The 26584-nt window shown below is 44.1% G+C and overlaps 1 protein-coding gene across 1 annotated transcript in view; it reads right to left on the bottom strand.

Annotated features, from left to right (window-relative positions):
- Positions 1–1137: 1137 nt before the first annotated feature.
- LOC106586723 (ras and Rab interactor 2) overlaps positions 1138–26584 on the bottom strand; it is a 48329-nt gene continuing 22882 nt past the window's right edge. The window contains 11 exon segments of the mRNA XM_014174293.3: positions 1138–3866; positions 4654–4817; positions 5017–5148; positions 5946–6171; positions 6591–6673; positions 12612–13503; positions 13506–14011; positions 17060–17151; positions 21944–22016; positions 26053–26173; positions 26377–26575. Coding sequence (XP_014029768.2) covers positions 3513–3866; positions 4654–4817; positions 5017–5148; positions 5946–6171; positions 6591–6673; positions 12612–13503; positions 13506–14011; positions 17060–17151; positions 21944–22016; positions 26053–26173; positions 26377–26575 — 2842 coding nt within the window. The 3' untranslated portion in view covers positions 1138–3512.

The raw sequence follows: 26584 nt of genomic DNA, 5'->3' as shown, positions 1-26584 counted from the left end.
TTGCAATGATCATATTTACAGTGTGGGTCTCCTGCTCTGGGGTGAACAGTCGACCTCTTTCAACAGATACTGGTTTTCTTGCAGTTCTGTAAAAACATTTGCATGGTTTTAGTGATAGATCCTTCTCATTATGAAAGTAGAGTACATGTTACTGTACTAGTAATACTACAGCACTTAGTTACTTACCGGTTCTCATTTCGAAATATCCGGATGATACCTGCAACAGTATAGCGGCTCAGATTTGGTTGAACCCATTGCCCAGCCTCCCTCATGCTCATCCCATGGCTGACAACATGATTTCATCAGTTATTGCGTTCCTGACTCCTCTTCCCCTTCCCCGTCCTCTCCTTCTCCCCCGTCCTACTTCACCTCTTCCTTCTCCTCCTCCTCCTCCTCCTCCTCCTCTAGTTCTCACCCCTCTTACTCTCTGTCCAATACTGGCCTCCATTGTTGCCCAAACCAAATGTTTACCTGTGGCCTATTTATAGTGCTCAAGCTCTGGTTTGTAAGTGAACTCATTATCTAAAAGTGTTTTCACATGTGTCAATGTGGAAAGGCAATTGGTGAAATAGTGTAGCAATGTAGATACCAATGTTTACAGTTTTGCTAGAAGTGTGTTATTAAATTGCAGACTGAGTGTAAAGCAGTGAGTTGTGTTTACAGTTTTGCAAAAAATGTGTTATAAAATTACAAACTCAGTGTAAAGCAGAGAACGTGCATTCAGTTTGGCACACTTGGTAAATGCATTGGCTCCAAGTGTTAATGGTTTCAGAAATAGTGCTTCAAGAATCACAGTTAGTGTTTAAGCATTCAGAAGAAACTGTAATCACGCATTGGAGTCTGAAAAGGCTCTAGTCTAAAGTCAAATAGACAGTTGAAGTGTTGGCCACCTCATGCTTATGGCAAATAACACCAGATCGAAAACATGCAAAAGAAAGGAGAGGAGATGAGAAGAGATTGATTAATGCGTAAAGGTGCATATCCCACTGAACGCACCGAGGAGGATAACACTGTGTCCGATCGAGCTTTAACGACTCTTGTTTAAACCATGGATATATTTACACAAATGCAAATTTCTGCATTTCATGTTTCACATTTGTGATTCGCTAAATCTAACCAACAAATAAACTGTTAAAATGGATTACATTGTGGTGTTTTTATTCAAAGAAAAACGACAGTAACTGTTTGTAGAGTAACATTCAAGAAAATGCATCTTATTTCTTATTAAAGTATATTCATTCCTACTTTAGTCCAACATGGCAACAAATGGTCACTAAGGTCAACAAATGGTCACTAAGGTCAACAAATGGTCACTAAGGTCAACAAATGGTCACTAAGGTCAACAAATGAACACCATAATAGGGCAATTGAGTTTTAATGGGTGCAATAGTCAAAGAAAGGCTACAGGGCTTATGGGACAGGACACCCAACACCATCTCGCATATTTTAACCCCCCCCCCCATCATTTCATCAACTTTCTTTGCATTACAACTGGAAAAATAAATAACAAGATCTCCCAGCACATATACAAGATCAAAAATACAGTTTGGTTGGTTTAGCAGTAGTGTTTTAAGCATTGCATTAAGTGTCATAATATGAATCGAACATACTACTTATCCGTTTCTACTTGTCAGATTTGAATACAGCAAAACAATGATGGAAAAATCATACAGGTGTTAGCAATCACAGAGTGTGTGAGGAGAATTTCAGTATGTGCAGTATTAAAATGGTTATGTTGTAACCGAATGATTACCATTATATCAACTGACTGTACAATACTTATCTCAATAAAAAACTGTTGACCGTTCTCTTTTTAGAGATCACCAAACTCTCTCAGTAATACACACTAATACTGACTGAGATGAGATTGTACTTTATTAATCCTCAAGGGGAAATTAGTTTCGATTGTAATCTCTTCTCAATAGCTGATAAGGAATCAGTCAGTGACCCCTATAGATAACAGACACAAAAATAGTATATTCTCATCAACCAATACAATTTCAACTTTCTAGTACAACTTTGAATACAGTCATTTTTTGAGGCAGTTGATATAGACAAATGTTTAGTTGAGTCAATTCAGATTCTGTCTCCAAAATATTTATTGGTTTAATTTACTGGCATATAATCGAACGGCATGTGGGGGAAATTATCTCAGGAACACACTGGTTATGTTTTCAATCCAAATAAAATAGAATTTTCCTATAAAAACACAATCTACACTTTTACGTTGTCTACAGTTGACCAGCAACTGCAGCAAAATAATAATACAAAATGCTACAGAAAAATATATTCACTTATATAATTTGATATAATTGCATTTCTTATTTCAAAAAAGCACTTGCACATCTGAGTTATCTGGCTGCAGGTGCGAGGGAATATGATAACCTCAAAGAAAAGAGAAACCTGCCCATTGCTCTTGCTCTTATTAAAGCATAATATTTTAAAATAAGTAATACCAGCAAGAGCAGTGTGAGGGTTTCTCTTTTGTTTGAATATAATGGCGTTGCAAATGGCAGTTAGGTTGTAGACTCAAGAGTATGCAAGTTGATATGATGTCCATACTGCTGCAAGCCATTCTTCAATTATCTTATAGGGGTCGCCAAATCCACATGAAAGTCCAGCCAACCGTCGCAAAGCATCCGTTTAGCTTCTTCACACATCACACCAGGACAACTGGGCACAGATGTAAATTCGTTGTCTATCCACGTTGTTTCAACGTATTTTGGGTTTTAAAATGACGTGGAAACAACATTGATTCAACCAGTTTGTGCCCAGTGGGGTGGCTCGATTCGATCCATACCGCTGAAGTTCAAAGTTAGAGCGCAATTTACATTTAATGGAAATGTTCCCATGTTTATGGAGACTGCATTCATGGTAAACTGCATTTGTCGGCTCAATCAGAAATTGCCTTTAAATTTCAAGCTTGCGAAATGCAGGTTGGCATTTATTGTCATGAACCTTGCCCTGGAGGCAGCTCTGCAGAGTGGTCACTAGCTGACTCGACACTGGACTTGACCAACCAATTCCTGACGCTCACGTGCCGTATCCCTAAAAAGAGAGTGAAATGCATGCAGACACCAGACACTTCTCTCCCTACCTGCTTCCTCTTTCTGTCTCCTTTTAGAAGAATAGGAACTACTTTTTCCATTGAGTAGTCTAGGATCCCTTCACAACACACAGCAACATTCTCTGACCCTATAATTTAAACATTCAGTGCATTCTTTCAATTTCTGCCATTCACTACCATTCTATGGCTACGTGTATGCGGTGTCCATATTAGGACATCTTCAGTATCACCATTCAGTATCATTCCATCATACCCGTGTGGTGTCCATATTAGGACTGCCTCAGTCTCAGCAGTCAGGTATTGTACTTGTTCCACCATCCAGCAGTGCTCTCTCAGGTCTATGTGTTCTGATGTATGAGTCTGAATTGTCCCTGTATGTGTTTGTACACTAGTGAAAAATCCAATGTCCCCTCTAGGGATCAATAACATTTTATTTCATTTTAATTCAGTTTAATTCATCCAATTGGCTAGGCAGTAGGCAGTTGCCATTGTGCTGGTTAGCTGGGATAGCTGGTATACACAGGTTAAGGTTGGGCACTCTGCGGTAGACAAAATGGAATGGTTGCGAGTTTGGGTGGCTGTGTATCTCCGCTTTGATTCGCTGGGGGTGTGTGTCCGGGGCAAGCTGCTGACTGGTTGCCTCAGTGATGAGAAAGAGGGCGTGGTTCTCGGGGTCATGAACTTTGAACTTGTAGGTGCAGAGCGAGCATACTTCTTCGGTGGTGGAGTATGGGTGGACTAAGAGGGTTTTGGCTGTGCAGCCGCTGTTGACTTCTTGTAAGGCGACTCGCAGGTAGTTCTGAAGGAGAAGGGATACAAGGAATGTGATACAGGTATCATTCATACAAAAATACATTTATGCAAACATGCAAAACAGATATAAAATATACACATGCAAAAACACATCGGAGAAAATGACACAAAGAGAGACAGAGAACATTACACGGATATCAGTTATATGCAGGTGCACATGCAGGATCAGAACTGAGACACAAATACACAGGGATGTTTTTTGAAGACACACAGGGAGAAAGATGAAGTATCTCTGATACGGCTATATAGCCTCTATTATTTGTATGGCGTTTACAGGAAGACACAGCCATTTCAGAGCGAACAGAGAAAACCAAGACAACGCGTCATTAGTACACAATCACATGCATTAGATTAGTCCTATCTCATCTACCTATCAACTTCCTTCTCAATATCACTCCCTTCTTGACCATCCCTAACCCGGAAATCAAACACATTTTTTTCTTCCAAAAGTGTCTTCATAGTTCCAGATCATTTTTGAAAACAGATACAGATACAGAGGGATAGTCTCGGCTTGTCACCACCGGCGCTTCTCATGCAGATTGGTGTTGAGTGGAGTTGCCCCTTGACGCTAATCTTGGGTCAGTTTTGCATTTCCCCGCACTAATGGTTAAGGTTAGGATTGGGGGAAAGAAAGCTGATCCTAGATCTGTACTTAAGGGAAACTTCACACTGGAGCCATGCAGATTCAGTCTCCCCCGTCTCGGGGGAGGCGTTTTAGGGGGGCGTTCTTTCAAACTCACTGCCTGGGGGTCAGATGGGGTTCAGGGCGATACCTGGAAGTCGTCCACGGAGGGTGCCGTGCGCTGGGCGGTGCGTCGGCGGTGCCACTGGTGCAGGGTGTCTCTGGCCTCGGAGCTGAGGACCCTGGCTGCCTGTTCCTCCTGGAAGTTCTTGATGAGAGCCATGGCCCCGTACGCACTGGTCAGGTAGTAGCCACCTGGGAGAGGGAGGGTTGGGGAGAAGGGGAGAGCAGGCAGGGAAGGACGTGTTAATGTGTCAACGAGGCTATACGAGGTAGAAAATGACGTATACGGTTTGTATGTTGGTGAAGAATACATTCTGATGTATACGTGAGTATATCGCAAACTGTATACTGTGGTATTGAATCCAGTGTCATTATGTGATGGTAGACCTACCCTCTCCATGCAGCAGTGAGGGGTCCAGCAGCTCCATCATGTAGAGGATCTCAGTGTCCAGCTGAGGCATGTCACACTGGGCCAGGACATAGGTCAGCATCGGTAGGAAGTCATCTGCTCCGTACATCCTCCCTGAGAAAGAGAGAGATTATTATTATTATTATTTTAATATTGTAAATCTCAAAAGTAAACTTTGGCAATATGTACATTGTTACGTCATGCCAATAAAGCAAATTGAATTGAAGAGAATTGAAAGGGAGAGGGGAGAGAGAGGAGCGAGAGAGGAGAGAGGGAAGAGAGAGCGACAGGGGAGAGAGAGAAGAGAGTGATAGAGAGAGAGAGAGAGAGAGGAGAGAGAGCGAGAGAAGAGAGAGGAGAGAGAGGAGAGAGAAAGAAAAGAGAAGAGAGAGAGGGGAGAGAAAGAAAAGAAAAGAAAGAGAGAGAGAGAGAAAAGAGAAGAGGAGAGAGAGAGAGAAAAAGAGCGAGAGAGAGCGAGAGAGGCATGTCACAATAGGCCAGGACGTAGGCCAGCATGGGCAGGAAGTCATCCTCCCTGTACATCCTGCCTGAGAGAGAGTTACACATACCCACACAAAGGGGAAAGGCAAGGTGAGGTATAGGAAAGGTGTGATCAGATGAAAACACACACATGAACACACAAACACACATACTCAGAAGCATGCAGATAAAACAAGGTTGGGGGTCAATAGAATTTCAATATATATATATATATTTTTTTATCAAACAGAAGAATTAAGAAAAAGTGCTTTTTAGTTTCCTTCCTGAATTTACTGAATTTAAATGGAATTGATCCCAATTGTGTGTAATACACAACCAGATACACTATAGACAAATATGTGGAACTCATCCACACTCTCTGTACATGCACCCTCCCTCCCAAAACACATCCTCCCCCCAATCCCACCTACCTGAGTTATCCTGCATGATGGTGTAGATGAGTTTACACACTCGGAGCAGCAGCGACACCTTCTTATCCGGGGAGTACATCTTCCTCATGTTGTGGAACTTGTGGCGGATCTTCTCGATGGCCATGGGGTCAGGGGGCACGGCCCCGTCCACACCCAGGTCCTGGGGCCTCCGGGTCTTAGCCAGGGCCAAATTCTCCCTCAGCTGCTGCCAGCCTCCACTGCTCACCTAGGAGGAGAGGAAGGAGAAGGTTATGAGCGTAGAAATGTAGTTATTAGAAGTGACAAAACCCCAGTGCTTAAATGGGAGAGGACAGAGAGGAAGGTCAAGGTTATAGGTATAGAATTACTAGACAAACAAGGTTATGAATCATCTTCATGGTCATGATCGCCATCTATCAATTATATTTCTATGATCGTTGCTCCTTCTATTTATTCTATTTCTATCATAGACATGTAATTACTAGAAGGGGAGAAAACCTCTCAGACCTGTGGTTATGATGGCATCAACTTCAGGATTCTCCTTAGTGTAAACACTGCATATAAAATATATCCTGTTAAAAGACATGAGCTCCTTGGCTAACGTTCTACTAACTTTCAGAATCAACCATGATTCTAACAGGTGCTGCAATGGAAGACAAAGCTCACCTGGAAGTCGTGCAGGGCCACCTCCACTACGCCCTTCAGCGGCTTCAACACACATTTGTGCATGGCCTTCTCCAGGACAGTGTCTAGTGATAAAACACAGACACATTGGGAGTTAGTGACTGCTTCCCCACACTGGCTTGTAAGTGCACCCATTAGCCCATATTTTGTAGTCAATCGAGTTCAATCAATCTAAACTGGATCAAGACACACTGCTGTGTGCAGGGCTTTCTTTGTCTTTTTGGAGTTCAATCAATGTTTCACACAATTAGGAGGATGTGGTAAAAGTCTCCGTTACATAAGAGCTTTACATTTAAAACTTTTTGAAGGGATAAATCTCATGCAACTGCAAACGCTTTTCCGCAATGAAACGGTAAACGTAAATGCTGTAAAACATCATGCAGTAAAATAAATACCATCCATAACCATTAAAAACCTCAACTGACCCAGATGGAGTTTGACCATGCAATGCCATTTTATTGTACAATGGTGAGTACGCTGTGAAGAGTTACTTCCACTGCCTCGCCCTAAAAACATAACCCAGCCATAACCATAGCTGAACCTGCACACTAACGGACATCAAATGCCTCAAGATCCTCAGGAGAATAATGGGTAGTACATCCTTGAACACAAACTACACAGTTCGATAAAACAATACATCCATCACGTAGGCTATTCTATTATTTTGCATCTGACCTCAAACTGTATAAAATCAGTGTCAGCGAAGCGGTGCAACCTGTTTTCAAGCAAATAACTGTTTCTCATTCGTTGCTGCTGATTAACTAGCGGTGACCGAGCCTAATGAACCGTAGCCGGCAGCTGGGTCCTGAACAGTAGTTTTTATCGCCTCTATTATTTCAACTGGTTATTCTTATGTTATAACCTCATTAACATTTGTACACATTTGCCTTTGTTAACGCCACTTTATCATGCAAAGCCTTCATCCAAATGAATCTAGTGGCCTATTGTGTGGAAAACCTGGGAGAAGCAGAAGTCTAGAGAGGGGGACTGCTTCATGGTGTTTGACATGAGCAATGCTGGGTTTTCCAGGAAAACAGAGCTGAGAGAGAGAGAGAGAGAGAGAGAGAGAGAGAGAGAGAGAGAGCTTAAGAGAGAGCTTAAGAGAGGTACAGAGAGCTTGAGAGAGAGAGTTACAGAGAGCTTAAGAGAGAGAGAGGAGTACGGAGAGCTTAAGAGAGAGCTTAAGCTTAAGAGAGAGAGAGGTACAGAGAGCTTAAGCGAGAGAGAGGTACAGAGAGCTTAAGAGAGAGAGGTACAGAGAGCTTACGAGAGAGAGAGTATAGAGAGCTTAAGAGAGAGAGAGTACAGCGAGAGAGGGGGGTGTACAGAGAGAGAGAGACAGACACAGAGACCGAGAGGGTGTACATAGAGAAAGAAAGAGAAAAAGAAAGAGAAAAAGAAAGAGAAAAAGAAGAAGAAAGAAAGAAAGAAAGAAAGAAAGAGAGAGAAAAAGAAAAAAAGAGGGAGGTTTGGGGAAGTGTAAGGTTAGAAAACTCCCCACTCCCTACAGACTACACAGCACTGTATTGTTATATGTAAATGAGCCAGTTTAGCAAAGCAATGTCAACCAAGGTAAAAACTGTGTAGCGTTTTACTGTCGGCTACGACTAATAAAATAAATATGATTCTGAATACATGAAGAGGAAGGTAGATTATTAACATGGACTCGAGAGCTGGATAAACACACACTGGTTAATAGTTCATTCACATGAAGTAAACACACACACGTCCCTCTACACTTCCTTACTGCTGGTTTCCTGTCTCCTCCCAGGATTGGCCTTGACTCCTTTGTATGTTGGGCAATGTTTGTTATGTTGCTATACCTTGTCTGTAAGCCTTTACAATGGGCTACACCCCATACAAAAAAAGAGTTCCAAAAGGGTTCTTTGTGGAGAGATAGGGTTCTACCAAGAATCAGTTGGATCAGAATAACCCTTTTTGGAAGACCAGGGTCCTTTGTAAGGCAAATGGTTCTACCTAGAACATTTAACATCCTTTACTGTTTTTGGAAGAAAGGATTCTTTGATGATTCTTTGGAAGACAAGAAGCGTTCTACATAGAAGCAGCCGTCTTTCATCACCGTTACGATGTAAAATGACAAGTCATCATCCCGTTCACAGGGTTGGTTAACTCTGGGGAATCCTTTGGTGTCTAGACAGTTAGGTAGATTAGCCTTTGGTTTCCTTGTGTGTGGAATGAACTACAATGCATTTTAAAATGGGAGGAATTGGTGCCTCTAGGGCATTTCAGACGGTTGTTAGGGGACCTTTATACTGAAGAATGTGTGTAGTTTTTTATGATTTGCTTTTGGTGTATTGTTGTGTATAATAACGCAGATTTTATTGTATATATGAATATGTGGTTTATGGTGTTTATTGTATTTTGATGTGTATTGGGGTGCTATACAGGGCTCATCTGGAAAAGAGACCTTGGTCTCAGCATTGACTCTGTCAAAATAAAGGTCAAAATAAATTAAAATACAATAAATAATAATATACTATTTCCCAGCATGCTCTATCGCAGGGAGATTTTCAGAATTGTTTGTTTTACTGTAATATCTGTGCTTTTGCATGTACATTGATTGGTTGATACATTTTATGCTACACAAAGATAAATAACATACAGTTTTCTAAACACCCAATCTGTTGGATTTATTGTACCCGTTACTGAGATGGTTGTTCCAGTTTAGATGATTTTGGTAGTCTCAGTATTCAATCTTCCCTACCCTGGCAGTCATTCTGAATGCAGGTTGTGGGTGATTAATCATTCCACTTGTTGGATATCCTAACTCTGGCTGGATTCCAGTAGGAATTACACATCACTTTGCAAGCCAGCATAATGTGACTTGCAGGCCTGATGTGGCCTGTAAACCAGGAGATTCTTAACACCACTGTGTTAGGGTATAACTAGACCCTCAAAGAAAGGCTAAAGACTTCTAGAACTAACCCAAGATAGACTTGGGTTAGTTCTGTCGTTTCCAATAGGAGCAAATGAATCATAGTGTACAGAACAAGCAAGGAGGTGGGCAGAGCCAAGCATGAGCTAGTGAGATCCTATTGGCGCGTTCTAGCATTTATTTGCATATTTCCATTAGGGAACGCCTGCTCTGTGAAGTGCGTGTGTGCAATAACTCAATTCACCCTTGCACTTCTAAACAACAACATATTTTACAACTTTAGCAAATGGGTAAAGTCTACAAAACGCAGTCCACTCTGTTTGTTACAGATTCTAGTTTTGGAAACAGAAAACTGTATGGAGATGAAATGTTTCAACAATGACAAAATTAGCAGAATGTCGGCCAAAATCCATCTCGCTTTATCTTCTCCCGCTGCCGGCCACTGGGCTTCCTCTGATCACCATATTTTGTAGTGAGTGGAAACGCCAACTGGATACTTCACATTTATACTTCCGGTGAAATATCTGACTCATTGTTCTATTTGTGGAAAGGCCTTATGATATACACTACCGTTCAAACGTTTGTGGTCACTTAGATATGTCCTTGTTTTTGAAAGAAAAGCAAATTTTTTGTCAATTAAAATAACATCAAATTGATCAGAAATACAGTGTAGACATTGTTAATGTTGTAAATGACTATTGTAGCTGGAAACGGCAGATATTTTATGGATTATCTACATATGCGTACAGATGCCCATTATCAGCAACCATCACTCCTGTGTTCCAATGGCACGTTGTGTTAGCTAATACAAGTTTATAATTTTAAAAGGCTAATTGATCATTAGAAAACCCTTTTGCAATTATGTTAGCACAGCTGAAAACTGTTGTTCTAATTACAGAAGCAATAAAACTGGCTTTCTTTAGACTAGTTGAATATCTGGAGCATCAGCATTTGTGGGTTCGATTACAGGCTCAGAATGGCCAGAAACAAAGAACTTTCTTCTGAAAGTCGTTAGTCTATTCTTGTGAGAAATTGCCAAGAAACTGAAGATCTGGTACAATGCTGTGTACTACTCTCTTCACAGAACAGCGCAAACTGTCTATAGTTAGGGTTAGGTGTAGTTTTAGGGTTAGGGGGTCGGGGTTAGGGTTAGGGGAAATAAGATTTTGAATGGGAATACTTTTTTTGGTCCCCACTTGGATAGTAAAACCAACCTGTGTGTTGTATGTATATGTGTGTCGGTGGGTGTCTGTGTGTGTTGACAGTCCTTCTCTGGTTCCCTTTATAAACACACACTTGGTTACTCTACCCCCATGCTCACTCTTTACCTCAATTACCAGTAAAACTATCAATTTTACCCCCCCTCCCCTCCCTTACCTCAGTTACTAGTACATTGATCCAGTTTGGGCTTTTAAATGACATTACGAGGACCTACACCCATTTCTCCCTCATGCATCTTATACATACAGCATACATACAGCATACACTGACATAGTATGTCAACAGTGAGTGTAGGAGCGCACAGTCCAAGCTTCACTTCTCTATTCCTGAAAGCCTTCCATAGCCTGCGGCTTTTACCATTACGTCAGTCTGTCTGTCTATACAGGAATCCCATTTTTGTTACTTGTCGAGACTTAACTTTGTAAACATTGTATCTGGTGGCAAACACGGAACATCCTAGCCTATGTTACTGTCCTTTTGGGCGTAGAATGTTACTGTGCCTGGTTTAGTAAATGTATGCATAGGCCTATCGAGAGCATTGGTAGTCTTTTATTGTTATGTTTATTACCTTGCATACTTCTAGGAAGGTAATAATGTCTCTGTAAGACATTGGTTTACATTATACAGTCCTCTGCCCCATGATCTACGTTTTCTGTTTCTAGACCCATAAGCTGAAAGAGAGAGAGAGCGAGGGAGAGAGAGAGGGGGGGGGTGGGGAGAGAGAGACAGAGAGAGAGAGAAAGAGAGAGAGGGAGAGAGAGGGAGAGAGAGAGACAGAGAGAGACAGAGAGAGAGAGAGAGAGAGAGAGAGAGAGAGAGAGAGAGAGAGAGAGAGAGAGAGAGAGAGAGAGAGAGAGAGAGAGAGAGAGAGAGAGAGAGAGAGAGAGAGAGAGAGAGAGAGAGGGAGGGAGACAGAGAGAGAGAGAGGGAGAGAGAGAGAGAGAGGGAGAGAGAGTGGGAGAGAGAGAGACAGAGAGAGAGAGAGAGAGAGAGAGGTCAGCTACCACTCCAACAACCACTTCTTCTCTGAACAATGCTTGGCTGTTGTTGTTTACAAAGAACAAGGGAAAAGAGCCGAGTGTAAAATTAAGGCTACATATTCATGCAAATACTTATTCAGCCCAAACTCAATGAAAACCCTCTTTGACAACATTGGCTAAGTCAGCCTCTATACCAATTTCATTGTCAAACATTAGCACTTGCTTGCATCATCTCCGTGTCGTCAAAATGAGGACTGCGTATTGTAACCTCCTTCTCTAACTAGGCCTATTTTCTGTCACTAGTAAGTTCATACCATATTTGGTCCCACATTAAAATAATCCCTGACATTTATGGATTTAGGTTGGGAGATAATTGTCATTTTTGCCATTCCAATTGAACCACAAATGTAGCTTGGCAGTTGGCACCACTGTGTGAATTTGTGCCAAGCTGGAGAGGCCAGGAATAACTGACTGTAGGGAAGGGAGGGTACACTGGCATCTCACTGGCATCTCACTGGCATCTCCGTAACCCAACGCTGGTTTCTATAACCAGTCTGTCTTAACATGGACTAATAGGGAGTTCTTCAAATAGCTGGGCTAATTTTCATTATGTATAGGCTAGGTCTTGACAGTTTATCACTGTAAATATAGATTTGGTCACTGTGAAACTAGTTTTTTAGGTGTTACTTCCCTATTAGAGCTGAAGTGGTTGGAGAGAGAGCCAAAATGAGCAAATGATATGAGAAACACCCACACCCACACACTCATACAGACGTTCATGTGAAGTACGTAGGTATCTACGCACACACCAGCTTCCTTGTAGTTTGAGTTTCAATGATATATATGTACAGTAGGCTATAAAGACAACCCCCCCCCCCCGCCCCTCCCCCCCACACACACACTCACCTATCTGATCCTCAGGTATGAGTGATTCGATGGGCGGGTCCAGTTCGGAGCTCTGCGTCAAGTAGGCCTTCATCTGGGTCATGAACTGTCTGAGGGTCTGCAGGAGGTCTAAGCCTGACGTATGACACCCCTTATTCTCCTGTACAAAACTGATATAATCCTGGACCAGGCATCCAAAGTAGGAACTCTTGTCCCTGGAGAGCGCCGCTATCCTCCTCACGGCTCGCCTTTCTGGGGTCATGAACGTGCTGAAGACTCCAGAAACTTTTCGAAAGCTTAGCGCAACTTTGACCCCGACTCCGACCCCTCTCCGGCGGGCTTTGAAGGGAGGACGGAGGCCCTGGTCCAGGTCGTTCTCCAGGCTGACGCCATAGTCTTCCTCTTCTTCGTCACAGAGGTCTTCGTCGTCGCTGCTGTCCTCGTTGTTGCCAAGGTGATGCCGTAATCTGAGAGGGGGGCTGGCGGGGAGGGAGAGGGGAGGGTGGGAGTAGTCCAGAGAATCTGAGGAAGAGGTGGAGATGGACATGTCGCTCAGCCTCCCCTCTTGTCCCTCTCGCCTGGGGGTCTTACCCGGAGGGCTGGGGGGGCTACCAGCACCATTTCCCACTATGGCCGGTGCCTGGCACGGGGGAAGTTTGGCACGGGACAGAGCCTTGGCGATTGTCTCGTCATCAAGAGCGATGTGGCACCGGTGGGCGTCGATGTCAGGTTTTTTGGGGCGTGGGGGAGGAGGGTGTTGAGGGTGATGGTGGGGCACAGGCATGGCAGCGCTGCTTGTCGTCTTTTTGGAATGGCTGCTGTGCCTGGCACCCATGGGAGGGCGAGGGGTGGGGCGAAGGTTCTGATTGGATGAGGGTTGCAGTGGTTGCCTGGTGACAACAATGGCTGCGGGCGTTTCGGGCATGCTGCTCTTGGGCTTCTGGGGAAGAGGGGTGGGGGGGAGGGGGAGCTTGGCGGCGCTGGGAGAGGGAACGGGGGGGGCGGGACTAAGAGGGAACGGGGGGGCGGGGGCCGAGGGGGGCGTGACTTTCTTTTCACGTTGGGGTCCGTGACAGGGGCCGAAGACGTCCCACCGGTAGTTCCCGGGCTGGGGGTGGAGTGTGTGACGTAGGGGGAAGGAGAGGTGGAAGAGGATTGAGGGTCTTCCTCAAGTCGCCGGTGAGTCTGGAGGAAGAGGGGGTTGACGAAGCAAAGAGCCCCGTTGGACTGGCTTCTCTCCAGGCGAGAGGAGGAGGAGGAAGGGGGAAAAGCTGGAGGAACGCTGCTGTGGCGAGTCACACTCTGTTTCTCTTGTGTCCTCTCTGCACCCTGGTTGTCACCGTCTCTGTCAGGGCGCTGTGGTGGAGGGCGAGAGGGAGAGGTTGTCCTTCGCAGGCTGCCTAGAGCAGAGTGCCAGAATCCTAACAGGAGAGAAGAGATTGGGAATCATTAACAGAGTCCACACACTGTATACATTGAAAAACCTCCAATAGCTGCCCAACCACAACCTGGCACAATAACACTCAAAGTCATGATATTCATTCTAACACACAGACAGACACCTTCATACACAGACTCATACCCTCATACACAGACACATGCATACCCTCATACACAGACACACACATACATACCTTCATACACAGACACATACATACCCTCATACACAGACACATGCATACCCTCATACACAGACACATGCATACCCTCATACACAGACACATGCATACCTTCATACACAGACACATACATACCTTCATACACAGACACATACATACTCTCGTAAACAGACACATGCATAACCTCATACACAGACACATACATACCCTTATACACAGACACATACATACCTTCATACACAGACACATACACATACCCTCATACACAGACACATGCATACCCTCATACACAGAAACCTACAAACCGCCTAGCCCTAACCTTGACCCAAACACACAAAACAAATGCATAAACACCCACAGGAACTACCATCAACACCCCTTTCCCACTTACTTCATCCTCCAGTTCACTGACACATACACAATATAGTGCAAGTAGCACTGTAGTTAGGCAGTCAACCTTTTTATATCCCTCTCTTTCTTTCTCTCTTTTCCTCTGTGATCCTACTCTCTTCTGAGGCAGCGGAGAATGTGGTGAGCTCAGCCCTGCTTCGCCCAGCACTGATTCAAGAATGCTGTCCGGACAGACACACACCCAGAGAGACAGAGAGACGGACGGGGAGTCACACATGCAAATTCCACAGGGGTGGTGGGAGTAGTCTATACACTGGATAGGCCTACAGTAGTGTGTAGGCCCTCCTCTTTCCTGATCCTCTACCTCCCTTCACTTTGACCGTGTTTCCTGCTGCAATGCAGGACATTGGTTTCCGTTACGATCGTCTCTTCTGTTTTTTTTCACTTGTATCCACTGAATCAGTCTATTGTTTGCTGGCACTTGGTCCACAAGTCTCTGTGCTAACTCATCCAGATCACACACTAAGAAATACTTTACAGAATAATGGCATTCATGTAATAGAATCTACAGACTGTTATAAATGATTCCATAAGTTACTTTAGAGGACTGCGAAGCACCTTCTATACGCATTCAATTCCACAAACACACACACACCCTCTGCACAGCAACACACCTGGGGCGATAGAGAGCGACGGAGCTATGTCGGGCACCGCTTCAAAGGTCTCGTCATACCTCTCTAGTCTAGGGACGGAAAACACTCGGTGGTATCGATGAAATGCCCACTTGAGAAACATGACCTCTGGAGCTAGACTGAGACAGGCAACCTCTCTCTGCTCTTTACCCCACCCGGAGTGCACTCATCCTGGGCTGGGTTTAGCAGTGACCCCACAGGGAATAGCCTGGATGGATCTCCTGCAGAGAGCTTTACTGATAGTTCAAAGGACATTTCTTCCTCCACTACTTTCTGAGTCTTGGACAGACTCTGTACCCAGAGCTAAATTGTATGTCAGTAATGTATTCATAACCTTCGGTAATGGAGTATACTGCAACAAAGTGTGTCTGTAGTGAGTGAACAAACTCAATTCAGTAGAGGGAACCATGTCCGCTGCTCCCTTCATGACCTCGTAGTTAATATGAATAATTAATGAACTACGTTGAAATGACTTAGCCGAGCCAAAGTCTGCTGCCCTTGGAAAAACCTTTGATAACATTTTGGTGTCGCAAAACAATATCCTTTGTGCCCCCTGAGAGAGAAAATAGTCATTACGCATTTCTGTACAGGATTTACTGCAGTGTTTTAGCAAAAAGGCTCATCCTTTTCTTTAAAACACTGGCGACACACACAATATAACATAGATGTCTTGAGACGTGTCTGCAAAGATTCCATAACGTAGACACAAATATCCATTTAAAATAGAACATGTCCATTGGAGAAGGGAGTTTCCCTAAATGATTGTGTATACTAAGAAAAGATCCTCATGCAGACTCACCCCCCCCCCCCCCCCCCCCCCTCTCATGCACACACGAGGGGTCAGAGTAAGCCTGTGACTGATGTGTGTGCCTGCGTCCATGCCTGTGTGTGTGTGTTCGTGCCTGTGTGTATAATTCTCCAGTCACCACACCCTCCTTCGCAGCCCTGGAGGAAACTGACTCACACACTGGAGTTTCAACAGAAGGAAACTAAGAATATCACGACAGAGTGACTAACTAAACCTGCCATGAAACCAGACCACACCGGTCAGCATGAGTTAACTAACATATAAAACTAATAGACGGTATCAGTAGGCGCAGCACCTGTACACATAGAAACGTCACTCTGTGGAATGAGGGGCTTTTTTACGTTATGCATGTATGTACTCAAGGAGACACAGCCCATTTGGATATACTGCCTTCAACAATATGAAAAACATTTATAAATAAATACAATTATGCTGTTTCCTTCTATATCAATTTACTATCGGATAATTGATGAGGATATCATTTTTATGTCTCTGTGTCCAGTAGTTTCACTAGCTAATGCTAATTTGCGTTAGCGCAATTGCTAACTAGAATTAGCGCAATGACTGGAAGTCTATGGGAACAGCATGCTAGCTGTTTTTGTAGACTTCCAGTCATTGTGCTAATGCTTCCCTGTAGCTCAGTTGGTAGAGCATGGTGTTTGCTACGCCAGGGTTGTGGGTTTGTTTCCCACGGGGGGCCAGTACAGAAAAAAAAAAATGTATGAAATGTATGCATTCACTACTGTAAGTCGCTCTGGATAAGAGCGTCTGCTAAATGACTAAAATGTAAATGTAAATGTAATGCTAGTTAGCATTGGCTCGCGAAACTACCTCTAACTTCCTTCATACTGGACGCAGATACATATGAATGGTATCCACGAGTTCATCTGACTCTGGGGAAGTAGATAAAAGGGCCTCATTGCCAGAATCCCAAACTATCCCTTTAAGCAGAGAAGAAAATAGAGTTGATCACATTCTACCCATCTATTACTGTAGTACCTGCTCCTAGTTGGGCCACCTCCTCCAGGTCCTTCTGAGTCTTGGAGGCTGCAATGGCTTCTGGGAGATTCAGGGTGAAAGGAAGGATGTCCCTGAAAAGAGAGGAGAGAGAATGATCCAACTATGTCTATAATGTCCAACAGATATTCTGGAGATTCCGAGAGTGGACTTTCCCAGCCTGTATTTCCTCCTGCTAGCTGGACCTGTGTTCTGTCCTCAGGGTGGGTGATGTCACAGAGTGGTAGAAGGGGTTTGTCAAAACAAACACAACAGCCTGAACACCGGAGCAGAGAGATGAGGAAGAGAGTGACATCACTGTGCTGTTACTGTCAACTCAATGCCAACTAACAGAGCCTTGAGGCCTCAGCTGGTGAATCTCTTCACTAGCAAACACAATATGCTGACTAAAACATTCCTTTTACTGTCAAATTTAATATGCAAGTTATTGAGGATATTTTCCCTACTAGGTCTCTGGTTATTAATGAACTACAACTCAGGCCTGGAGTTTTTTCCTAGTCACGTCAAGTGAATAAGAAAAACTCCTACCGCTAAACATTCTTTTTTAATGTTTAGGATTTATTTCACAGATTGAAACTGTGTTGTGCTGTGTTGGGCATTACTGGAAATTACTGGATATTACTGGGCATTACTGGGCATTACTGGGCAATACTGGGCATCACTGGAAATTACTGTATATTACTGGGCATTACTGGACATTATGGATATTACTGGATATTACTGGACATTACTGGATATTACTGGCACAGTGGCACACTTTCCTTTAATCTACTTCCCATACCACAAGGGTTTTACGTCATTCCACTTGTGGGGTATTGTTGTATGTTTACTGTAAGTTGGTGTTTTGTCATTACTGGACTTTAATGACATTACAGTTGTTTAATGTTTTGGTTTCTATTTCTCAGTTGAAACAAAGTTCTGACGTGTCTTTCACTCTGAGCTGTCTGTCTACCCAGCTGGCATGAAGCTGGTCTAAAACCAGAAGTGAGAAGAGGGCAGTTGAGACAAGCTAGGTCCTGAGTGCTCACTGCTTACTTAACACATTGTACCCGATAGTAAATCTACAGGTTATGATCTTATGGACAATGTTTTACTTCGCTATGCTGCACCCCAGATTGCAACTCCACTGAAATATATATTTCATTGGTCACTGGAAAAGGGGATGTTTGCAAATGTATGGAAGCATGCTAAACTGTGTCCTATTCTGAAAGACAGCAAAGAACCCATTACTCCTGCCAATAGTCAACCAATTAGTCTACTCCCTTCACTCTGTAAGATATTGGAGTGTGTTGTGAGTAGACAAATATGGGAGTACATGGAAAAGAATGATCTGATTACAGCCAATCAGCATGCTTATCGCAAAAAACATTCCACTACCACTGAATTGGTTGACATGACTGACCAGTGGCTCAATGCTATGGATAAAGGAAGATTTGTGGGTGTACTATTTTTAGATTATAGTGCAGCATTTGATTTAATGGATCATAAAATAATTTTGACGAAATGAATGCATTGTGGTTTTAAGGAGGTAGCATTGATTTGGGTACAGTCATATTTAACTGACAGGAAACAGTCCACCTCTATCAATGGTTCATTTTTTTCCCCTCATGCTTTAAACTGTGGAATACCGCAGGGCAGCTGCCTTGGGCCACTTCTTTATTTAATATATACCAACGACCTTCCTTATGCCTTATCTGAAACTCAGGCTACTATATTTGCAGATTATACTACAATTTATACAGCAAGAAAATTGGTTCAACAGGTACAGCAAGCTTTACAAGGAGATTTGTAGAATATCAGGGAGTGGGTTTGCCGGAACAAACTTGTTTTAAACACCAAGAAAACCAAAGTTATGTTGGTCTGTTCCACAAGGAAAAGGGAGTACAAATTGAGGAAGTGGCAAAAACCAAACTACTAGGAGTGCAGCTAGACAACTGCTTATCATGGTCGTCTCAAATAACTCATCTATGTAAAGAAAATATTAAAACAGCATGCATGATGAGAAGGATAGCTAGATATTTACCGGGAAAGATTCTTAAGCAAATAACACAAGCATTAATTGAGAGTCAGGTTGTCACGTCCTGGCCAGTAAAATGAATTATTTGTCATTGTAGTTGGTCAGGGCGTGGCAGGGGGTGTTTCGCCGCCCGCAGTGGGAGATCGAGGCAGCGAAGGCGGAACAGCGATACTGGGAGGAACAGGCAAGTCAGCTACAGGAGCCTGAGAGGCAGCCCCAAATAATTTTTTGGGGGGGCACACGGGGAGTTGGGGTAAGTCAGGTTGGAGACCTGAGCAAACTCCCCGTGCTTATTATGGGGAGCGACGGAGCAAGCAAGCACCATGTTATGCGGAGATACGCACGGTATCGCCAGTGCGCAGCTACAGCCCGGAGCGCTTGGTGAAAGCTCCTCACAGGTGTCATGCTAGAGCCAGCATCGAGCCAGGACCGGTGATGCAAGTTGCAAGCATCAGACCGCCGGTGAGGGTTCATGGCCCAGTGTATCCTGTTCCTGCTCCTCGTACTCTTCCCCCAGTGCGTCTGCCCAGTCCAGTACATCCTGTTTCTGCACTAGCCTTGAGGTGCGTGTTACTAGTCTGGCGCCTCCAAAGCCAGCCCACGCATCAGGCCTTCAGTGCGCCTGCCCAGCCCAGTACGTCCTGTTCCTGCTCCTCGCACTAGCCCTGTGGTGCGTGTTACTAGTCTGGCGCCTTCAAAGCCAGTCCCATGCATCAGGCCTCCAGTGCGCCTGCCCAGCCCAGTACGTCCTGTTCTTGCTCCTCGCACTAGCCCTGTGGTGCGGGTTACTAGTCTGGCGCCTCCTAAGCCAGCCCCACGCATCAGGCCTCCAGTGCGCAGTCCCAGTCCAGAGCTTCCGGCGACAGTCCCCTGTCCAGAGCTTCCGGCGACAGTCCCCCGTCCAGAGCTTCCGGCGACAGTCCCCCGTCCAGAGCTTCCGGCGACAGTTCCCCGTCCAGAGCTTCCGGCGACAGTTCCCCGTCCAGAGCTTCCGGCGACAGTTCCCCGTCCAGAGCTTCGGCGACAGTTCCCCGTCCAGTGCTTCCGGCGACGGCCTACAGTCCGGAACCGACAGAGACGGCCTACAGTCCGGAACCGACAGAGACGGCCTACAGTCCGGAACCGACAGAGAAGGCCTACAGTCCGGAACCGACAGAGACGGCCTACAGTCCGGAACCGACAGAGACGGCCTACAGTCCGGAACCGACAGAGACGGCCTACAGTTCGGAACCGACAGAGATGGTCTACAGTCCGGAACCTGCAGAGACGGCCTACAGTCCGGAGCCTGTAGAGACGCTCCTCAGCCCTGAGCCTCCAGCAACGCCCCTCGGCCAGGGGTCTCCAGCGACGCCGCTCAGCTCGGGGCCTCCAGCGACGCCTCTCAGCCCGGGGCCTCCAGCGACGCCTCTCAGCCCGGGCCTCCAGTGATGCCGCGCAGCCCAGAGTCTGCTGAACGGGAGCTACGGCCAGAGCCAGAGCCATTACACCCCCCCCCCCCCCCCCTTTAGGTTTGGGGTTGTTTTTGTGGGTTTTGTTTTGAGGTGCATTCGGGGGGGGGGGGACTGTCACGTCCTGGCCAGTAAAAGGGGTTATTTGTCATTGTAGTTGGTCAGGGTGTGGCAGGGGGTGTTTGTTTTGTGTGGTTGGTATTGTGGGTTTAGGTTCTAGTTTTCTTATTTCTATGTTTATCTAGCTTTTCTTGTTCTATGTGAGTTTTGTCAATGACCTCCAATTAGAGGCAGCTGGTTGTTGTTGTCTCTAACTGGAGGCCATATTTAGTTGTGTTTGTTTTCACTGGGTTTTGTGGGTGGTTGTTTCTAGTATAGTCTATGCACCTTACTGGACTGTTTTCGTCATTTGTTTTATATTGATTAAGTGTTTTCTTTAATAAATAAATAAGAGGATGAGCACTTTACCCGCTGCGTTTTGGTCCCCCTTCAACGACGATTGTTACACAGGTGAACTACTGTTCTGTGGTGTGGGGAAATGCATCAGCAAGTGAAATTAGGAGGCTGCAGATTGCACAGAACAAAGCAGAAAGGATTGTTTTAAGGTGGAGATATGGTTCTTCTGTTGTAGTCATGCGCAATGTTCTTGGTTGGTCATCAACCAACAAGATAATTGAAAAAAAACATGCTTATTTTATTTCATAATATACACCATTTAAAACAGCCAAACTCTATTCACAACGGTTTTTAGTTGGTAAGAGACAGACATTTAGTAAATACTAGGAATAGATTGTCCACAATCTGTGTTATCCAGACAGAAAAGAGAAATACGCAAAATAACATTTTGATTTAGAGCAATAAAGAAATTGAATAATTTAACTGAGCAAATGAGAAACCTTTCAATATATACACATTTAAACAATACTTTAAAACCATTTAAATATAATACATAAGAAAGTTGCGCTGGACTATGGTAGATGAAGAATCAAAATATATTTTTAGACTGAGTATTTATCGGGTCAATATGTTAGTTAATCTGTTTGTAGCAGTGTATTAATTATATGTGAAAACGTGTTCGTATTATAAATTGTATTTTAATGTTTAAGGACTCTTGGAAGATTAGTCCAAATGAGGACTAAAAGAGATCAAAATGAAGAAAAAAAAAGAAAAAAAAAACACAATGTTATTTCCATCCATCCATTTCCATGCAGTTGCTGTAGCTCTCACTGCAGTGGAATGACAACAGAGGGAGGAATGACAGAGGGACAGAGGGAGTGGGGATAGGGTGGCGGAGGGGGAGGGGGACAGAGGGAGGAGAGAGAGAGAAAAAGAAAGAGAAAGAGAGAAAGGGAGAGAGGGAGAAAGACAGAGAGAGAGAAAACCTTGAGAACATGACTGTACCTGCTGATACAGTAGAAGGCCACCAGGCGAAACAGGTCTGCAAAACTGATCCCAGATCCTTCCAGAGAAAAGGCTGCAACCAGAGGAAGAACACAGAGAATACATCAAAACTGTTCAGACTTCATTACGAGGTACAGCCACATCTAGTCTTGATTAGCTTCCATCTTGAAATATATGAGGAATTTCTCCCAATAGTTCTTTAAGGTTAATGTCCATTCTATTATACTACCTAGCAGGCATGCCCATTACATTTAATTCTAAGTAGTTGGATATGCTAGTTCGGACATTGAAACATTTGAGGCTAAATCCAACCCACATTCAAAAGGCCAAACCAGGCCAGGAAAGACACTTCATGTTTACATTCAAAGGGGGAAAATTCCAAGACATCCAACGTGCACATCTGGTATGTCATCATTCATCTGGTATGTCATCATTCACCTGGTATGTCATCATTCCCCTGGTATGTCATCATTCATCCAGTATGTCATCATTCACCTGGTATGTCATCATTCCCCTGGTATGTCATCATTCATCCAGTATGTCATCATTCCCCTGGTATGTCATCATTCATCCAGTATGTCATCATTCACCTGGTATGTCATCATTGATCTGGTATGTCATCATTCATCTGGTATGTCATCATTCATCTGGTATGTCATCATTCACCTGGTATGTTATCATTCATCTGGTATGCCTTCCCCATTTCTCCGTCTCCCAAATCCAGTCAGCTGATGTTCTGAAAGAGCTGCAAAATCTGGACCCCTACAAATCAGCCGGACTAGACAATCTGGACCCTTTCTTTCTAAAATTATCTGCCGAAATTGTTGCAACCCCTATTACTAGCCTGTTCAACCTCTTTCGTGCCGCTTGGAAAGCAGCTGCGGTCATCCTCCTATTCAAAGGGGGGGACACTCTTGACCCAAACTGCTACAGACCTATATCTATCCTACCCTGCCTTTCTAAGGTCTTCGAAAGCCAAGTCAACAAACAGATTACCGACCATTTCGAATCCCACCGCACCTTCTCCGCTATGCAATCTGGTTTCAGAGCTGGTCATGGGTACACCTCAATCACGCTCAAGGTCCTAAACGATATCGTAACCGCCATCGATAAGAAACAATACTGTGCTGCCGTATTCATTGACCTGGCCAAAGCTTTCGACTCTGTCAATCACCACATCCTCATCGGCAGACTCAACAGCCTTGGGTTCTAAAATGATTGCCTCGCCTGGTTCACTAACTACTTCGCTGATAGAGTTCAATGTGTCAAATCGGAGGGCCTGTTGCCCGGGCCTCTGGCAGTCTCTATGGGGGTGCCACAGGGTTCAATTCTCGGGCCGACTCTTTTCTCTGTATACATCAATGATGTCGCTCTTGTTGCTGGTGAGTCTCTGATCCACCTCTACGCAGACGACACCATTCTGTATACTTCTGGCCCTTCTTTGGACACTGTGTTAACTACCCTCCAGACAAGCTTCAATGCTATACAACTCTCCTTCCGTGGCCTCCAACTGCTCTTAAATACAAATAAAACTAAATGCCTGCTCTTCAACCGATCGCTGCCTGCACCTGCCCGCCCGTCCAGCATCACTCCAGGTATGTCTGGTATGTCATCATTCATCGGGTATGTCATCATTCATCTTGTATGTCATCATTCACCTGGTATGTCATCATTCATCTGGTATGTCATCATTCATCTGGTATGTCATCATTCATCTGGTATGTCATCATTCCCTGGCGCTACTACAATCCCATTACTCATGAAGTTGTTTTGTTGTAACCCCAACGGTGTAGTAAAGTACCAAAACTGTACATGTCTCTCCAAAGAGAACACGCCCAATAGATAATAGCCAAACGCTACATGAGATTTTCCCTGCAATAAATACAGTGTGTGTGTGTGTGTGTGTGTGTGTGTCAAGGCATTACTGTTTTATAATCAAGATTAGCCCTGTGAGCAATGTGAGAGTCACATTTTTCAGCAGTGGTGGAAGCGTGAAACAAGTCAAAGGAATCATCTATGGAACGCAAACATAAACGAGAGTGTGTGTGTGTGTGAGAGAGAGAGAGAGTCTTGAGGTAAAGGCAGGATGTGACATGGTTAAAGGTACTCTACCGTTCAAAAGTTTGGGGTCACTTAGAAATGTCCTTGTTTTCCATGAAAACATACATTAAATGAGTTGCAAAATGAATAGGAAACATAGTCAAGACGATGACTAGGTTATAAATAATGATTTTTAATTGAAATAATAATTGTGTCCTTCAAACTTCGCTTTCGTCAAAGAATCCTCCATTTGTAGCAATTACAGCCTTGCAGAACTTTGGCATTCTAGTTATCAATTTGTTGAGGTAATCTGAAGAGATTTCACCCCATGCTTCCTGAAGTACCTCCCACAAATTGGATTGGCTTGATGGGCACTTCTTACGTACCATACGGTCAAGCTGCTCCCACAACAGCTCAATAGGGTTGAAATCCAGTGACTGTGCAGGCCACTCCATTATAGACAGAATACCAGCTGACTGCTTCTTCCCTAAATAGTTCTTGCATAGTTTGGAGCTGTGCTTTGGGTCATTGTCCTGTTGTAGGAGGAAATTGGCTCCAATTAAGTGCCGTCCACAGGGTATGGCATGGCGTTGCAAAATGGAGTGATAGCCTTCCTTCTTCAAGATCCCTTTTACCCTGTACAAATCTCCCACTTTACCACTACCAAAGCACCCCCAGACCATCACATTGCCTCCACCATGCTTGACAGATGGCGTCGAGCACTCCTCCAGCATCTTTTCATTTTTTTGTGCATCTCACGAATGTTCTTCTTTGTGATGCGAACACCTCAAACTTACATTAGTCTGTCCATAACACTTTTATCCAATCTTCCTCTGTCCAGTGTTCTTTTGCCCATCTTAATCTTATCTTTTTATTGGCGAGTCTGAGATATGGCTTTTTCTTTGCAACTCTGCCTAGAAGGCCAGCATCCCGGAGTCACCTCTTCACTGTTGACGTTGAGACTGGTGTTTTGCAGGTACTATTTAATGAAGCTGCCAGTTGAGGACTTGTGAGGCATCTGTTTCTTGTGAGACACTCTAATGTACTTGTCCTCTTGCTCAGTTCTGCACTGGGGCATCCCACTCCTCTTTCTATTCTGGTTAGAGACAGTTTGCGCTGTTCTGTGAAGGGAGTAGTACACAGCGCTGTACGAGATCTTCAGTTTCTTGGCAATTGCCCGCATGGAATAGCCTTCATTTCTCAGAACAAGAATAAACTGACGAGTTCCAGAAGAAAGTTATTTGTTTCTGGACATTTTGAGCCTGTAATCAAACCCACAAATGCTGATTCTCCAGATACTCAACTAGTCTAAAGAAAGACAGTTTAATTGCTTCTTTAATCAGAACAACAGTTTTCAGCTGTGCTAACATAATTGCAAAATGGTTTTCTAATGATCAATTAGCCTTTTAAAATGATAAACTTTGATTAGCTAACACAACGTGCCATTGGAACACAGGAGTAATGGTTGCTGATAATGGGCCTCTGTACGCATATGTAGATGTTTCATAAAAAATCAGCTATTTCCAGCTACAATAGTCATTTACAACATTAACAATGTCTACACTGTATTTCTGATCAATTTGATGTTATTGTAATTGACCAAAAATGTGCTTTTCTTTCAAAAACAAGGACATTTCAAAGTGACCCCAAACTTTTGAAAGGTAGTGTAGGTGACCTATGAATACAGTCACGTTATGATTGATTGTATAGGCTGTTTGTTGTCTGAGAAATGCCCAGCTGGGTGAATTGAAAACATGTTGAGTCATGCATCTGTTGCTAAACTATGTACAGTAGCTAAATGTGCTATAAGTAAACACTCATTTTGCAAAAGACAATTCATCATTTGGTTTAGGTACTAGGCCGGGTCGTAATTCTAAATAAGATTTTTTTCTCTTACCTGAAATGTTAGGATAAATAAAGGTTAAATGAATTGAACTGAATGACTAGGCTGTGTGTTGTACTATAGCCAATCAGGAGTGTTAGCTGGGCTTTGGGACGTCACTGCTGGATGAATTGAGGTTTAGTAAAGAAAATAAATAGGCTGCACACTGTTCCATTATGACACTCACTGTACTGACTCTCTCTGACAGGGAAGTCACAGACGCTGGCTCCTCCTGAGGCGTCATCCTCACTGACCCTTAGAGACAGAACTTTCCTCTGAAGAGTGGATGACTTCCTCACCAGGAATACCTGAACAGGAGAGAGACAGACAGGTTCATTATGCGTTGACCTTTCAAAGAGTCACATCAGTGACATCCCTAATCCACATGTTCACACCTGTCCATCAGCTCTAATCACCTTTTCTGTTCGCATTCGGAAATGATAATATACAAGCCCGACAATAACAAAGGTCATACTGTGACCTTATGACTCTTGAACCGTGACCCTCTCACCCCTGGAGGCTGCTGCAGCAGTATACGTGTGGCCTCCGTGTCACTGAGCGTGAGCAGCAGCCACACGGGGTGCGTATGCCTCAGTCTGTCCAGCACGCTCATCCGCCTACGCAGGGAGTCGTACCCAGAATCCCTTTCACCACTGGCGCCAGCGCAGGGCGAGGACTGGAGGTAAACCCCACTCACCTCCCCCTCCAACCTGATAGAG

Source organism: Salmo salar, chromosome 02 (assembly GCF_965601325.2).
Source record: "Salmo salar chromosome 02, fSalSal1, whole genome shotgun sequence".
Classification (NCBI taxonomy): domain Eukaryota; kingdom Metazoa; phylum Chordata; class Actinopteri; order Salmoniformes; family Salmonidae; genus Salmo; species Salmo salar.
Note: the sequence above shows the minus strand (reverse complement) of the source record. Positions and strands in the feature narration are given on the sequence as shown.